The sequence below is a fragment of the Alligator sinensis genome, unplaced genomic scaffold, assembly GCF_000455745.1.
Source record: "Alligator sinensis unplaced genomic scaffold, ASM45574v1 scaffold1452_1, whole genome shotgun sequence".
Taxonomy (NCBI): domain Eukaryota; kingdom Metazoa; phylum Chordata; order Crocodylia; family Alligatoridae; genus Alligator; species Alligator sinensis.
In genome coordinates this window covers 83,824-100,149 of record NW_005842994.1, presented here as the reverse complement: position 1 = coordinate 100,149, position 16,326 = coordinate 83,824, and the positions used below count along the sequence as shown (strand labels likewise).

General features: G+C 51.0%; 1 protein-coding gene across 1 annotated transcript in view; it reads right to left on the bottom strand.

Moving 5' to 3' along the window:
• The window catches only part of SEMA5B (semaphorin 5B), a gene marked incomplete at its 5' end in the record, with an annotated part of 98,285 nt that overhangs the window by 21,156 nt on the left and 60,803 nt on the right, over window positions 1-16,326 (bottom strand). The window contains 8 exon segments of the mRNA XM_006036643.2: window positions 2,451-2,495; window positions 3,034-3,183; window positions 4,017-4,187; window positions 4,945-5,163; window positions 6,092-6,317; window positions 7,624-7,771; window positions 9,294-9,437; window positions 13,712-13,893. Coding sequence (XP_006036705.1) covers window positions 2,451-2,495; window positions 3,034-3,183; window positions 4,017-4,187; window positions 4,945-5,163; window positions 6,092-6,317; window positions 7,624-7,771; window positions 9,294-9,437; window positions 13,712-13,893 — 1,285 coding nt within the window.

Genomic DNA, 16,326 nt, shown 5'->3' with positions numbered 1-16,326 from the left:
CTGCTGAATCAAATTTCCGCACAAGTTGCGAAGACGGAGTTCACCCTGGCGAGGCAGCATGAAAGCCATCTGGAGGGATCTCTGAAGTGGTGGCGCTCCAAACCCTTCCAACGCCATGTGCTACCTCCTGGAAAGAGGTAATGGGAAGCTGCCAGGGAAAGCAGCAGGCGCTGCGTGGCAGGTGGCTGCGGAGGCGAAACGAGGAAGCCAAATAATAAATACTAGGCGAGAGTCATTCGTCATCCCTGCTTCACCCCAGAAAGCCCTTTGCTGCCAGGATGTAATCACACCACCCACTGCTCTCCACCTTCGCCAACAGGAGCAGCGGTGCCCGTACAGCAACTCGAGTCGAGAGCATCATCCGTGCCAGCCGACGTAGGCGTGGATCCCGAAGAGACTTGCACAGCACTTGGTTGTAACCCTGTCCTGTCCTCTTCTTCAGCTGTGGGCACCATTCCAGTCTGGCTTCTGCTTTGTGACTTTCCAAAAGGAGAACGGTACGGGGTACGGACACTGTAAGGAAGCATCGCGCCCCGGCGTGCTCACCCCGGAGGGCCACTAGTGATGCTCGCAGAGAGAATATTTAGGTAGCCCCAAAAATACAAAGGATTTGTTTGCAGCTTTACATGCAGAAAGCAAAGGGACTGCTTCTTCGGCGGTGCTGAATGGTGCTCTTCCTTGGTCCGGTCACAGGAAGAAGCATTTTACCCACCACCAACCAGCGACATCTTCCTTTCGGGCCAACATGCTTGTCGCATAGCTTTCCAAGCGGTAATTTTATTGCTCTCCTCTGCCATTTATAGAAAAAAGTCTACGGTGTTTAATAGGGACAAAACCAATAGAGTTGTACAGAAACTTAACAGGTTTCAATCAAACTTGCAGCGAGACAGATACAGAATTTAGTGGACTGATAATCTGCGGTTATTTTCTAACCATCCTATAAAAGTCTATTGGAAGGGTGTAATTTTCTGTTATATTTTAGAGGACTGTCTGAAAAACAGGCTGAAATTTTATAATTTCCTATTCAGTTTTACAAGACTTTTCCAAAGGAATAGCTCCCTGCTAAAAAACCTACCGTTGCCTAACTCCTACAGCTCATCACTACTTCATGACAGCAGAAATAAAGTGAATTCACTTCTGCGTCCACACTAGGCAGCTGCATCCGCGTCATAAGAAATCCAATTACGGTTGCACTAAGAGGTGCAGCGCAGTCTCTTTTCCATTTAACTCTGGTCCTTGAAAGAGCGATGTCATTTTTCAGGTGTGTTTTAACAGCCCCCCAGGGGACAGGAGACATTATTTTATCTGCAACTCATTATATCCTATAGGGGGCCTTCCGGGCACGTTGGTTTGTATAACATAGGTTGCTTCACTTTCTGAAATGCAACACAAGGAGCTTCTATCGATTAGTTTTCTTGCCAGATATTGTAAAAAGCAATATATAATATTAGCCACGGTAAAATGTAGATGGCAACAGCAAATAAAATTGCAATGGAAAAGGAGAGCGGGGGGGAAATGTCAATAGCAATGCATAACCTGGGAGTGTGACGTTAATAAGCAACTCTGGAGTTGGAGCAGACGCCTTGTGTCACGCGAGGCAGCGAGAGTGGTGCAAAAAGCCAGTCTTTCCATTAGCAGAGCTGAAGTCCCACTCCCATTATTTCCCTGCAGTCACAAACCAAGAAGCTCTATATAAAATCCACTGATGGCTGGTTTGCCCTTTTTGTCATCATCATCTTTGTAAGGAGAGCTCCTCGGGAGGGAGTCAGTAGCTGCACTTCGTCTTGGGCGCCCGAGCAGGGACGGTGGGTGATCCCGATGGAAAGGCACAAGAACCCCACGGTGTGACCCCGCTCCCGTGATGACTTCAAATAGACGGAGGGAGTCACTAATCCCTTTTTCTAAATGGCGTCGTGCATCTAGGCTTTGCCGGGCAGTGGGGAGGAAGTTAATCGCTAGCCTTTCCAAATGTCCGTGCAGAGGGAGGCGCGGCTTTTGTGAAGGAAAACCCTGGGCTGGAAGGAAAGAAACCCCAGGAAAGATGACTATCGATGCTTGTCTAACCTTGTTTGCACTGGGGAGGAGGCTCCATTCACCGACATCTTTATAGTCCTTTCCGCACGCCTGTCTCCGAGCAGTTGGAGGCTTCTCATTTGCAAACCGAGGGCTACCCCATCATTTCCCCGGAGCAGGCAGAGCGAGACAGGCTGCTAACTGATGATTTCTGAGCGCCCACCCCAAAACCAGAAATAAATAAGTGTCTGACAACAGGAAAAAGCGGTACGTTCTCCCAGTTCGACTCCGACAACGAGACGCCGCTGGAATGAAGGGCTATCAGCGGGGCCAAGTGGTGTAGATGAACGGTTTGGTTGATGCTGCCATGTGAAGTTAAAAAAAAAAAAATAGCCAGGTGGAGATAAAAATAAGACACATCATTAGCTGTACTCTACCTCCACAGTTCGTGCTCTCGTCGATGCTCGAAGCTGGCAGGATCACTAAACAAAGAGAAAGCAGGTGGGGGAAGCTGTCATTTTGCGATCAACTGCGCCAAGTAACTAAAGTCTCTGCTCTGTGCCCGAGAGGCCAATTTGTGGCCGAGCAAGGGTCTCCCGAAGTCGAGAGGTCAACAGAGGACACAGAGCAGAGACTGAGCAAAAGCACTTCAGCCCGCTGCCTCTCGAGAGCTCCAGCTCCCCTCCCACCATCAACCAGCCCCAGGAGCCCGAGCAGGGCCAGGCTCCTCATCAGCTGAGCCAAACAGGGCTCAAAGTCCCAATTCAAATTAAGCAGCACCATTAATGTAATATAGATTACACAGCTTTCTAGGAGAGCTGGGCTCTGCCAACCATTGCAGACACGCTGTGCGACCCATTACAAGGGAGCGTTTCAAAGGTGTCCATAGGAGTGGGAAGCATTTGCTTCAACGGGCATCCAAGCCATAGCCGAGCAAATCTTGGCCTCTCTTGACATCCGTACCCGAGAAGCGGGTTACGCCTAGAGGAACTGCCCTGCCCTCGTTCCCCTGGCGCTCACCGGGAATTTCGTTGTACAGGCAGTCCTGGTATTGCGTGCTGTTCCCGACACACTGGGAAGACTTGGGGTCATGAATCTCACAGTAGCGGCTGCGATATTGGACCCCATCTTCATTGCACAGGCTCCACTCGGACCAGTCGGACCACCCGCCTTAAACCAGATGAGACTCGCATCAGGAATAATGCATATACACCACTACCACCCCGGGGGGGGGAAGAGATGCCACTGGGAGCCAAGCGTCTGCAATGCACAGGGGTAGCTGGATGTTGGGCAGGGGACTTCCCTGAGGTGGACTGGATCCTCCAGCATTATTGCTGCCAACCTCAGTGCCAGACTCCCCCAGGCGAGCACCACTGACTCAAGGAGGGATCACTGTGTAGTGTCAAGTTGGCTTAAAGGCTCCTATAGCAGACCCAAGCCTCCAGCAACCCAGAGGTTTCCTCCATCATGGCTACCCTAATCTGCCAACATGGCTGTAGGGGCACCGCAGACCACCTGTATACATCACAGGGGTCCTTAAAAGTGGGGGTATACAAGTGGGGTGTATACCACCCCACGTACATTACAGGGGTCCCAGCTCATGGCCAACCTACAGCGTGACCGGAGGTGGGGGTGCAAACGGGGCTTGGGAACCCTTTTCTCTGCAAGCCACGCTGCACGCGCCTCAGCTCAGCAAAAGGAAGGCCGCCCCGTGCAGCAGCCACACGGTCTGGCGCTCCCGAGACTCCTTCTGTTTGTCTTGCGAAACACCTCCGCTCACAACGGATCTGCTTTTTCAATTACTCTCAATGGATCAGCGGCTAACGAGATTTTGCCTGGCCAGCGCTACAGCGCCAGGGCATGCTCCAGTGAGCAAGTTAAGAGAAAGGTGATGCATTTACTTTGAAAATTAGGATGCCTGTTCTTCCCTGGTTCCTCACATATTCCCCCCATCCTTCCTCTCCCCCAACTCAGTGTGAATGGGGAGAAAAATAACTGGCCACCTTCGCACGAGTGCGTATTGCAGAGCGCCTCCTCGGTGTGCAGGCCGATGCAGATGTCCTCGCCACTGGATGGCGCCGGGTTGGTGCAGGTGCGGGTGCGCTGGTAGTGTCCTCCCCCACAAGTGGCTGAGCACTGTGACCAGGGCGTCCAGCAAGACCACGACCCTTTCACTGAGGAGCATTGAAAATGAGAGCGAGACAGAGATCGTCTTTCCCCTCTCTTTTGCTAATGAGATTCCGGGACGCAGTTGAGTCTCAACTTCCTAACCGATCCCCAGGTTGGGGTCACCAGGACTGCCATTTTCCTGGACCCGACAATGGTCATCTTGAACCAACAGAGAGCTTCAAGGTGTCGTGCTCGACAAGCGTTGAAGCAAATCTAGCAGCAACAGCAAAGACCGTACACTGAGGTCCATAATGTCTATTTAAATTTATTTGCTCCTGCATGTGGCCCCTAAAACCACAGCTTGTTTTTAAACATTTCCTGGCACTTCTCTCTAGGTGGGGACGGTAGGATCTAGATTTACTTGCTATAACCCAAACGTTTTTAATGCTATAACTAGCCCGGGTTTGTGCAGCACCTTTCTTTACTCACGCTAGGCCCTCTGAAATGTGTACTGCTGTCCCCGTTCTGCACAGAGAAAACTGAAGCTCTGAAAAGTTATTTAACCAAAGTGGTCTAGCCAGCCAGGGCTGGCCGAGGAAACCACAGGTCCTGCCTCCTAGACACCTGCTTCTAGCTACCGGACGTATTTCCATATTACAATCCTTCAAATGAGATTTTAAATTGTCTGGTGACTCAATGCAACATGCAACACTGCATTTGTATATGCAGGGAAGGAGAGAAAGGTGGATCCATATAGAAATGATGCATGCAGAACAGAGTCCAGACTGACTGCACGGAGGAAGACTAGGACTATTTCCTTACCTGGGCAGGGGTGCGGGTTACAATCTTGATACTCCATTGCAGACCCTACGCAGGGCAAGCCGCCGTTTTTAGGTTCTGGGTTTGTGCACGTTCTCTTCCTGATCCTGAAGCCCAACTCACAGTCCCTCGAACAGGAAGACCAGGCCCCCCAGAAAGACCAGCCACCATTGATTATCCGTGCAGAGGTCTTACCGCTCTACAGGAGATCTTCAACGAGAGCTGAAGAAGAACAGATGAGAACAAAAGGTTTAATACTCTGTGACTGGATGTCCAGGCTGGGCTTGAACTTGCAAACAAACTCAATCAACCCTCTACAGTTTTTTGGGAAAGTGCTGGGATTTCAGCATCAGCAGCTCTGTTCTGCTGTCCAAGGGTGCAACTGAGAAGTAAAACGTGGTGTGCACGTGAAAAAAAGGGAAAGCAGAAACACAACGTGATATCAGAGCAAACAGATTTTTGGGCAGCATCTACATGATGCCTTAATGCTCAGTGGACTGTTCTACTGTGCATTAGTGCGTCACGGCAAAACCCGTGCCAATGCACAGCAGAATTAGCCTACTGCGCATTAAGTGTCACCAAAAAATGTTCGCCTTTGCTACTGCACCTTTATCTAGTACCTCATATTAGGGGTCCTAAACTTTATGTGCAGTAGCAAAGGTGCATTAAAAAACATGTAGACATGCCCATGGAGTTGTACCACTCCAGAGACAGTGCCAGGAGGACCTGAACCCCTGTCGTGGGACTCCAGAGAGGGCAGAGAGAGTAGGCATGGTGCCCACTCAGGAAGGCTCACTGCCTTTCCCATCCCCTGACATCAGCAGTGAACAGATGATGTCACCTCCCCACTTCCTGCCGGGGGTGTCATGTCCCCCAGGGCCACTAGCAGGAGGAAACAGTCCCTACATGCCCCTGAGCTAGGGCGTAAGCCTGGCCTTCTTCAAGAGTGAAGGGAACAAAGCGGCTCCTTGCAGCCTTCCTGCCTGTGGTCTCCTCTAGGTCTTGGGGGCTCTTTCCACCCTTGCAATTAGTGGGGGTGTGAGTAGCTGAGGTTGGGTGTATCCAAATACACCAGTGTCCTGACAGCCTCCCCCTTTCACCAGGGCTGAGCCTGGCCCCAGGGCCCGCTGCGAGTGGGCAGGGGACATACAGTCCGTGTCACAGACTGCTGAGCCGTCATTGGGGCAGAAGCGACTCTCCGTCTTCTTCCTCCCGAACTGCAGCTCGTGGGGGTCGGCCAGCTGGGCTCGGCAGGTGTAGCGGAAGCGCTGTTCCTGGCGGGCTCCGTTCTGGGTGATGTTCACCGGCATCCAGGGGGTCCAGGGCGTGTTCCTGCGCACCTCTGGGCAGCTCTCTGGGTTGCAGGTCTTGTATTCCTGCCAATGAGGAAAATCACCCCTTACTCATCCAAGGAGACTTATGAATGCCTGCTCCGTGGCTGCACAAAAGGATCCCACAATCCAAGAACAACTGCATCTAAAGTGACACGCACCCTGACTACACCACTACAACTCACCCCAGTGCCCACGGACAGTACAAGCCAGGGGCATTAGTTGGCACTTAACTGGAGGTGCACGGGCCTCCTGATGGTCCTTTTCAGTGGGGTATATTTGACCTGTTGCTTTTCTTAAGGGCCGTATCTTTGCAAGATTGTGGGCTTCAGGAGGCAAGGTCACGTGCCTTCTTAGAGAGGCCCTAGCATGTTTTGGGCACCAGAAAATGAAATAAATAACAATATCAAGGGGAATCCTTTGCTGCATCTGCATCAACCAGTGTAATGACTTCTGGCTGCAGCAGTGTTTGGCTGCCATCACTGACGAAAAAATATCAGCTCATTCTCTAGCACCCCACACATGTTACTATGCGTATCTTTTTAAGAGGTTATATCTTCCTCTCCGTTTGTTTTTAAAAAATTCACAGGGAAGGCCATCTTTCTGTGCTTGAGCTGCCATGGACATCGGTGGGGGTTGTGTACAGGAGAAGTGCTGGATGCACGGGTATCCGTGCAGCCCTAGATTCTTGCAATCCGCCCAACCTGGAGGATGAACTCCAAAGAATAACACTGATTTCCTGCTTTTAAAAAATGCAAGGCAGTCGCTGCTGGCGAGGGAGAAAGGAACTGACTGCTTCAGATCTTTGTGACTCGAGCCCGGACGCCAAGCGCTGTGTGAACAGATTCCAGATCAAATTTGTTTAAACCTAGGAAGACCCTTCATAGAGCTAATTAAAAATACCTTGTACCTAATAGCTGGGAGCTAAATGGTGGGAACGGTCATTGCTGCGTCCCTGATAGGATGTGCTTATCGCTGTCGACTCAGGCACAAAGCCCGATTCTGATGAATTGCACGAGATCCCGCCATGCACCAATATGAAAGGCAAAAGTGGTGGAAGGTGCTTGAGCTACCGCGCTAGTGTGGGCCGTGGGTCTATTCCAAACCCCAATAACGGCTAATGAAAAGACTCCCCCTTCCAACTTACACACGTTGACTTCACTGAGTTTGGGTGCACGCCCACCGTAGCACACGCCTGTCCACCTTCCATGTCGCCCACCGCCACGTAGGGCAGAGGCTGCTGTTGGCCTTTTGCTCTAGCTTGAGAAGCCAAACAGTAATGGGGCCTGTATGTAACCGAGCCCTACCGGACCCCTGGGGGCTGACTGCGGTGTCAATAAGCATAACTCACCACGGCGCAGCCAGGGCAGGTGTTGGCGTTCTCGCAGGACCTCTGCCTGGAGTGGATCCCTCCACCACAGTTCGCGCTGCACTTATTCCAGGGGCCCCAGGAAGACCAGAATATCGGTAAAGGGCACGGGGTATTCTCGTTGCAGAATCTGAAAGGGTGCAGGCAACAGTTCCCAAAACGAATCCATGCAAGTGATAGGAGACAGCAAAAGGCAAGCAGGAACCAGGTTGAAACAATCCCCGCGCTACATGCATGTTGGGTGCAATTCGCCCATGCACACAAGGCTGATACGCTCAGACAAGTGGGGCGTAGGTTTTGCCGCTGTGAACCACACCTCTTAGCTTAGAGGAGTGAACAAGATATTTGGGGGGGACGTGTTAACACATTTGGCACCCATGAGTAGGACTGGATCCCCAAGAGTGTTTGGATCCCATACAAGATATCAGACAATTTGCTCCCTACCTGTAGCAAGAGCAGAGCATTGCACTGTACCTGCAAGCTCTCAGCCGATTGGCAATGATGTATCACTAATAGTAAGATAGATATAATGCTTGTGGGGAGGGAGTTAGGTGGCACAGCAGGGCTAGCGGGGCACTGCTTTGTGCCATGTGGATGTATCCTTAGATGCCCATATTTATTAGATGGTTTTTCAAAAGAGCTCATTGCCCCTACCCCCAATGTGTCCCAACGGGACTTCGAATCTGGCCCGTAGGCGACAATCCATCCTCAGTTATGGGTGCCGAGTACCTGAAAACCCAGTCTCTTAAAAACTCCAGCCCTCGTTTTTGTTTGGCTCATAAACCCCTGCCTGAAATCAGGTTGAAAAAGCTGAGTGTATCTAAAAACAGACCCTGCATTAACGTTATTGCATTTTCCCTTCTTTTTAAAGGTAACGTCATTTTTGTTCCATTTCTGATTCAGTCTCCTTCTCCAATTGAATCACTTAGACTATAACCGACTGACATGCAGTTTCTAAAACAAAGCAGGTCCCGTCTTTGACTGGCTACAAATCAAGCCGAACATAAAGAGCCCAGAATCAAAAAGTTAAATGAATTATGCTCTGCAGTCTGAAACGCTCGGAGAGGCCTGCCTCTGGTCACCACTCCAGGGACCCGCGAAACCTGCTGCCAAGAAGACCTGGCCTTTGCTGTAATGTCAAGGCAGGAAATTGGATGGGAATACTTTGAAGCACCTGCTTAACAACTGGCTGGAGTCTGAGAAGTGGCTTATTGCAAATGGCACGTTGGGCTCCAAAGTTATTGTCTTCCAAAGACTTCAGATGAAATTTGCTCACCTTCCAAGAGGAAGTTTTCTGCGTGAACAGCTCTGCAACCTTGCATCTGAGACTGAAGCCACGTTCGTTCTTTTTGTACATCGTCACTACAAATTCAGATCCAAGCAGGGGGAAAATCGAACTTTAGCTGTGAAGTGACGGCCACGGCTTTGTTACAACCCAGTGGATGAGTTACCACACCTTAACTTCTGGATTTTCCTCCTTTCTATATGCAGGACGTGACTATCCAGCCCTGATGCTGCACTGACACCAGTCTATTGCATTCAAACCTCCATTAAGAGGGGCGCAATCATGCCCTCATGTATACAGTCATCACCTCTAGGAGGAAGACATTGCTGTCTCGCTAGACAAAGTCTGAGCACTGAATGCCTCTTACCGCTCCTCTCTGCTCTGTCCAACGCAGACCCGGCCCCCGTGCCGCGGAGCAGGGTTGCTGCACGACCTCTGACGGACCTGAAAGCCAATCCCGCAGGACGTGCTGCACGGGGCCCAGGAGGACCATGGTGTCCAAGCTCCATTTCTAATAAACAGGGCGGGAAGGGAGAGGTGAGAAAACAGGAGAGGTGGGTTAATCCAGCGTCACGCTACTGGCTGACAAGTCCCCGAGTAGCCGCCCCGAAGAGTCACTGGGATATGAGTCTAAAAGACGTGCTCCATGTCAACCAGACCAAACCTAGGCAAGGATTTAGGAAAGGGTTTTGCAGACGTGCTTGGCTCTGGCTGATCTCTGTTCCCATTAAGTGCTAGGGTAAATCTCCCACTGACTTTGAAAGGAAGAGAAGTAAGCCAGTGCTGAGCTCTGTTGCAAATCCCTCTGTGCTTGCACAGGCTTGCTGCAATATGATTGATGATGATCCCATTCCTCGATAAATCTCACCGACCGTTCTCCTCCTCGTCCTCCCTTGTTGGGCCATGTGAAGCACAGCAGCGGATCCCCAATCCCAACTTAAAATCCAGACCTGGTTCCTGGCATGAAGTAGCACAAAGTGCAGTATAGCTTTTGTGCGCCCCAGAAGCCAGCCGTGGCAAAGGAGATGCAAAACCCTCTGCTAAGTACCCAGCCCTTGTAACAGCGGTGTTGCCAGCTCTCACAATTGTCTCATGATGTTTGGTGTTATCCTCACAGCCCCAGCTCCTGAATCTGATTAGGAAGTGAGAATCGCAGCTTCCATTTAAAAGCAATTAGTTTCCTGCTTGCAGGAAAAAAAGGAGAGCCTGGTTCCTTTAGCATCCTGTGACTCTAACAGCACAGAAACCAGAGGCATTTAAGCAGACCCCAACAGCTGTCATTTTAGAAAGCCCATGATTTTTAAAGCCAATCTCACAACTAATAGTTTGGTTTGGCAACACTATGGCGCCTTCAAACACACTGCCTTCAGGGGCGGAGGAATCAGATTCTGGATCAGGTTCGCCAAAGACTCCCCGCTGAGAAAGAGCCACCAGCCAGGCCGTTCTCGGTCTTCCTGCACTGCGTAATCCCAATGCGGCGCTGGTCCCAGCCCAAGCACCTCACTTTGTAAGAACGGAAAACAAAAAATGCCACTTTCTGAAGTCTACTCAGCACTGCCCTCGGCTTACAGTTGATCTCCAAAGCTGAGCTAGAGAACAGATGTTAATTTTCAAAGCATTTACTGAACTAACAGCACTGGCAAGAAGTGTGGTCCAGCTTGGCACCAAGCAAGGTGCAGGATGAAAGTTAAACCTGCCGCTGCCTTATAGAAACCACTCACCCTAAAAACAAAAACGGGACTCAAATGAGTCCAGCCAGGTAAGTATCCAGCCTCTTCTTAAAGATCCCCAGGGTAGGGGCCAGCACCACCTCCCTTGGAAGTTGGTTCCAGCTCCTAGCCGCCCTAACTGTGAAGTAGTTTTTTCGGATGTCCAATCTGTACCTCCTCTCCATCAACTTGTGCCCATTACTCCTTGTTATGCCAGCGGGGGCTAGGGGAAACAGCGTCTCCCCCAAACCCTTCTGGTTCCCCCTAGTGAGTTTATAGACGGTCACCAGGTCCCCCCTCAGCCTTCTCTTGTGGAGGCTGAATAGGTTCAGGTCCCGCAGTCTCTCACTGTAGGGTCTGCCCTGTTGTCCCCGGATCATGCGGGTGGCCCTCCTCTGGACCCTCTCCATGTTGTCCACATCCCTCCTGAAATGGGGCGCACAGAACTGGACACAATACTCCAGCTGCGGCCTGACCAGCGTCGCATAGAGGGGGAGGATCACCTCCCTGGCTCTACTCGAGATGCACCTGTGGATGCACGACAAGGTCCGGTTAGCCCTGCCAACCATGACCTCGCATTGTCGGCCCATGTTCATCTTGGAGTCAATAATGCCACCAAGATCCCTTTCCGCCTCCGTGCTCTCAAGTAGGGAGTTCCCCATCGTATAAGTGTGCTGCTGGTTCCTACTACCCAAGTGCAGCACCCTGCACTTGTCCGTATTGAAACGCATCCTGTTCCTGTTTGCCCACCCCTGTAACCTATCCAGATCCTTCTGCAATCTCTCTCTCCCTGCTAGCGTGCTCACCTCCCCCCAAATTTTGGTGTCATCAGCGAATTTAAACAGGTTGCTTTCCACCCCAGCATCAAGATCGCTGATGAAGAAATTGAACAGCGCAGGGCCCAGGACCGAGCCCTGGGGGACTCCACTACCCACCTCCCCCCAAGTCGAGTATGATCCATCCACCACCACCCTCTGAGTGCGACCCTTCAGCCAATCTGCAATCCATCTGACTGTGTAGGCATCTATGCCACAGTCGCCTAGTTTATTAATTAGGATGGGGTGAGAGACGGTGTCAAAGGCCTTGCTGAAGTCCAGAAAGACTACATCCACTGCGACACCTGTGTCCATGGCCTTTGTGACCTGGCCTTTCCACACTTTTTATGTTCGTTATCGGCTCTCGCCTGCTCTTGGCAGAAACGCGCTGGGTATCTCTTCCCCCTTGTGCTGCAAGAAATCTGGTTATATGAAAATCCCACCCACTCACATTTTAACCCACCTGCCCCTTCACACTTCTCAACCTAGCGAGAGATTTTTATGGAAAATCTTAAATGGATAAAAAATATCACAAGGAGAATTTTGTTGTAAAAAGAAAAGGAAAACACACGCATACAAAAAATTCCTCATAGCCGTTCTCATCACCTATTTCTATTCTAGGATTTTGAACAGCGTTGAAGAGCATCCTATATAGATATAGATATATATGTGTGTGTATATCTATCTATCTATCTATATCAGCATTGAAGAGCATCCTATATCTATCTATCGATCTATATCTATCTATCTATAGATAGACAGATAGATCGATAGAGAGATATAGCTATCTCAGTCCATCTATCTATATATACATATACATATCTATCGATCTATCTATCTATAGATAGATACTGTGAGAGCTATATCTATAGATAGATAGACTGAGATATCTATCTCTATCTATCTATATAAATATCTATAGCTATAGATATTTATATAGATATATATAGATATAGCTACAGATATTTATATAGATAGATCTATATCAATCTATACGTATACATATCTATTTATCTATCTATAGATAGATAGATAGATAGATAGATAGATAGATAGATAGATAGAGATATTTCCAACTCTTGCAGAAAAGGAAAATAACTACAGACTATAATATAGATTAGACTCAGATAAAGCCTCAAAAAAAGAATGAGTCTCGTCAGCTCCTTGTTTTCCTGGATCCTTAACGGCATCAAAGAGTTTCCGATTTCAGCTTTTCCAGCTCTTGCTTTCTAATAAAGCTCATCTTGAAACATCCTGCTCTCATTGCAAAATATCACAATGCCATATGAAGTCAATTAAAGGAAGTTTGGGGCTGAGGCGGATGTAGGATGACCAGATGTCCCTATTTTTCAAGCCCTGCTGCTTCCCTACGTTTGAGGGCCGGGTATGTTTCTCAGCCACTTCTCGGGGGCTGGTCCCCCCTTTTGCGCCCCTGGACCGGAGTCAAGAGCAGGAGGGATGCTAAAGCCCGGGTGCCTGCCGTCAGTCACCGGCTGAACCGGGCCGCCGCAGGGGCCGCAGCTCGGTGCAGGGCAGCGAAGCGGGGGTAGGAAAGCCTGGCTCGGTTACACAGGCAGCACAGCACGCAGCTGGAAAGACAAGCTCCAATTAAAATGTGAACTTTAATAAAGGCAGCTGAATCTTCCAGTGCCAAAACCAGGACGGAGGAAGGAGGAGTTGATGAAAAGCTTCCTCGGCATGCCGAGAAGAGGAGCTGAGATAGATTAAAACTCTGCTGGCCTTTTATCGACCATGGCGCTGGTGCAGAAGGCAAACAGCGGTCACAAAGCTCCCAGCCCCTGCCTGCTCCTCCTTCCCTCGGGTCGACATGGCTAGGAGGGTATGCCCAGACCACAAATACCATTCAGCAGGGCCTCCTTCCCTCTCCCTTTGGGATACCTTCTCACACTTTCAAGCCCAGATGCCAGGAGGGGGGCCCGTCCATCGCGTGATTATTGCCTAGAGCCAAACTCTACTCCCCCGCTCCCGCCACACTTCCCACTCCCCAGCTCCGGGAAACAAAGACCAAGACGACGATGGTCAAGATTGAGACTAGTCCTCAACCTTTGACACCCAACTCGAGAAGCCTGTTTTGTCACAGGTGGCTCCTGCTGACCTCCCATGGAACGGCCCCGCGCGGGCGCCAGGGCCAAACACGGCCCAAAGACAAGGCGATGCCAGCAGCAACTTATGGGAAGAGGCCAAGTACCAGCAGGAGCCGTCCCGTTCCCCTCCCAAAAGGCGCCGGCACGCAGAGGTACCTCGAGCAATTCGCCACCTCAATCCGGGCCCCTTCGCAGACGCGACCCCCGCAGCGAGGGCGAGGGCTGTCACACGACCGCGACCTGCACACGCAGGAGCCGGTGCTGTCCCCGTCCGAATGCTCGCACGGCTGCCACAGGGACCAAGGCCCCAGCCTTCCATTTGTTGTCAGGTTTTTCACCTAATTTGGGGGAAAAAAAGAAAAAAAGAAGTCATTACTGAAAGTTTACGTTTCTGGAGATGGCACCACAATGGAAATGCCACGGGGAGATTAGGACGCAGCTTCGATGGGAGCTGCTTGTGAGCAGGATTCAGAAGCGAGGGCTGTTTTCAGACAGCGCCGTGCACAAATTTCCCCTCCGAACACCACTCTGCACCCCCAACACGTGTGCATAGCCTGCTCGGGCACCCCCCGGCAGAGATGAGCAGCCGTCTGCCCACGCCATCAGCCTGATGCTGTCTAGCGCAGCCTCGGCTTTGATCATGCAGCAGCCGCCTTGTCCCCACCTGTCGAGTTTGCTACGCTGCTGCGGCTGCAATGTGCGGGACTGTTCCTGGAGCATTTGTTTAGCACAGGGATGTCCAACGTACAGCCCACAGGCTGGATCCGGCGCAAAGAAATGCACGGGCTGGCCTGCAGGGCTCCAGGGGTTTGGGGACGGGGTGATTGAGGCCAAGCTGGAATCTGCAGTAGAGAGCCCCGTTAGGGACATGCGCTTGCAGCACGGGGGGAGCAATGGTTGCACTGCTGCTTGGCCTGTCACTATGTGCGGGTCTGGCCCACAAAGCGCACTGTTTGACATCCCTGGTGTAGCGCGTCTGTAACATTAGTGTCCAAGTGCGATCATGGGCCCACTGCGCTAGGCGCTGTACAAAACACGAGGCCTGTCTCAACCAGTTAGCAGTCTAAACCAGATCGGAGAGTCAGCAGCTGGCCAAGTGAGCCGCTGCTTACAAAAGCCGAGTCAAACTTAGCTTTTGTAAGTCAAACAAAGTCAACTTTTCGACAATTTGGATAGTCTATAAGGTGCAACTCTACCCTACCTCCCGGTAGATTTTATAAGTGAGGGATGGGAAGTGGGAGAGACCAGCATGGCACACTTAGTCTGGAGAAGAGAAGACTAAGAGGGGATTTAATAGCAGCTTTCGACCGCCTGAAGGGTGTTTCCAAAAAGCACGGAGTTCAGTGGGGGCAGATGACAGAGCAAGGAGCAATGGGCTCAAGTTGCAGCAAGGGAAGTTGAGGTTGGATATTAGGAAGGACTTTTTCATGAGGAGGGCGGTGAAGCACTTGGGACAGGCTCCCCAGAGAGGTGGTGGACTCTCCATCCTCGGCAATTTTAAGACCCAGCTCAACAAAGCCCTGGCTGGGATGATCTAGGTGGGGCTGGTCCTGCTTTGAGCAGGGGGCTGCACTAGACCTCCTAAGGTCCCGTCCAACCCTCATTTTCCATGATCCAGTGCCAGGCACTGCCAAGCACACTGCACTGCTCCACTGCAGCTGCCTCTTAACTTGGAAGCAGTGTAGCTGCCTTGGCAGGGAGCTTCAGGATGGGTTCATTAGCACAAAATAATGAGGCCAGAATTTAATTAGGCCCTAACCTAATTAGCCTGCCTGCAACACTGCATAGACATGGCTAGACTGTTTCCAGTTCAGGACAGAGCCTGCATGAAACAGGGCATCGTGCTGCAGGATCTTGCTCCTGGATGCTGTAAGTTTGCTGTGAAGACACGACCCCCCCAAGAAGTGAAATGATACGGCCGAGCAGGGCCAAGCAGGGCAATCAGAGCACTGGCCTGGGTGTCAGGAGACTCGCTGACTAGGTCACGCTGCCTTTGAAAGGCCGGCTGTGCAATTTTCAGCTTTGTGGCAAAGGCCATGCTTTTGCTCCGTCTTTGTACAGCACCTCACACACGAGAGGCCCGGTCTGTGCTTTGAGGGTCCCGGGCTCGACTGTCAGACAAACAGCAATGGTACCAGAGAGGGGGCTTTGCATGCGTGTGACGGGGCTGTTTGCACCAGGGATCCCGGGGCGGCAGTATCTGCTCATGTGCGATTAATCTAATCAGTGCTTTTAGCCTTCTGCTTTCATGACTGCTAAAATGACAAATAACCTTGCACATTGGGTATGATGTGTAGTTAATAAAAAAAACCCACCCTAGTGGCACAATTATTTAGGCAAACAATCTTCTTATTGAAGGTAATTCCTCAGATAGTCCCCTCCCGCCTCCCCCTCTCCTTCCTCCTCTCTCTCTCACACATACACACTCCCCCTTTCTCGCTCTCTCTCCCCCACAAAGGCTCTCGTGTGATGTGAAATGAAAGAATCGCAGTTAGAAAATTCCTGTATACAAAAAAACAGTGGGAACCAATGCTATTTAGTGTGACCTTGGGGATCTCCATAGCGGACAGCTATAGTGCAGCCGATGGAGGCGTAGCACCGAGGCAGCTGTAAGAGGAGGTGCGCAGGACCAAGAGGTGCCGATACCATGATGCCACTTCCCTAGGATCTAAGGGTTATGCATTGCCTCAAGGCAACACATCCTGGCAGCTTCCTCACGGGCAGACAGGCGTGATGCCCAGTGGGAGCTGTCCCATAACGGGACAAACTGG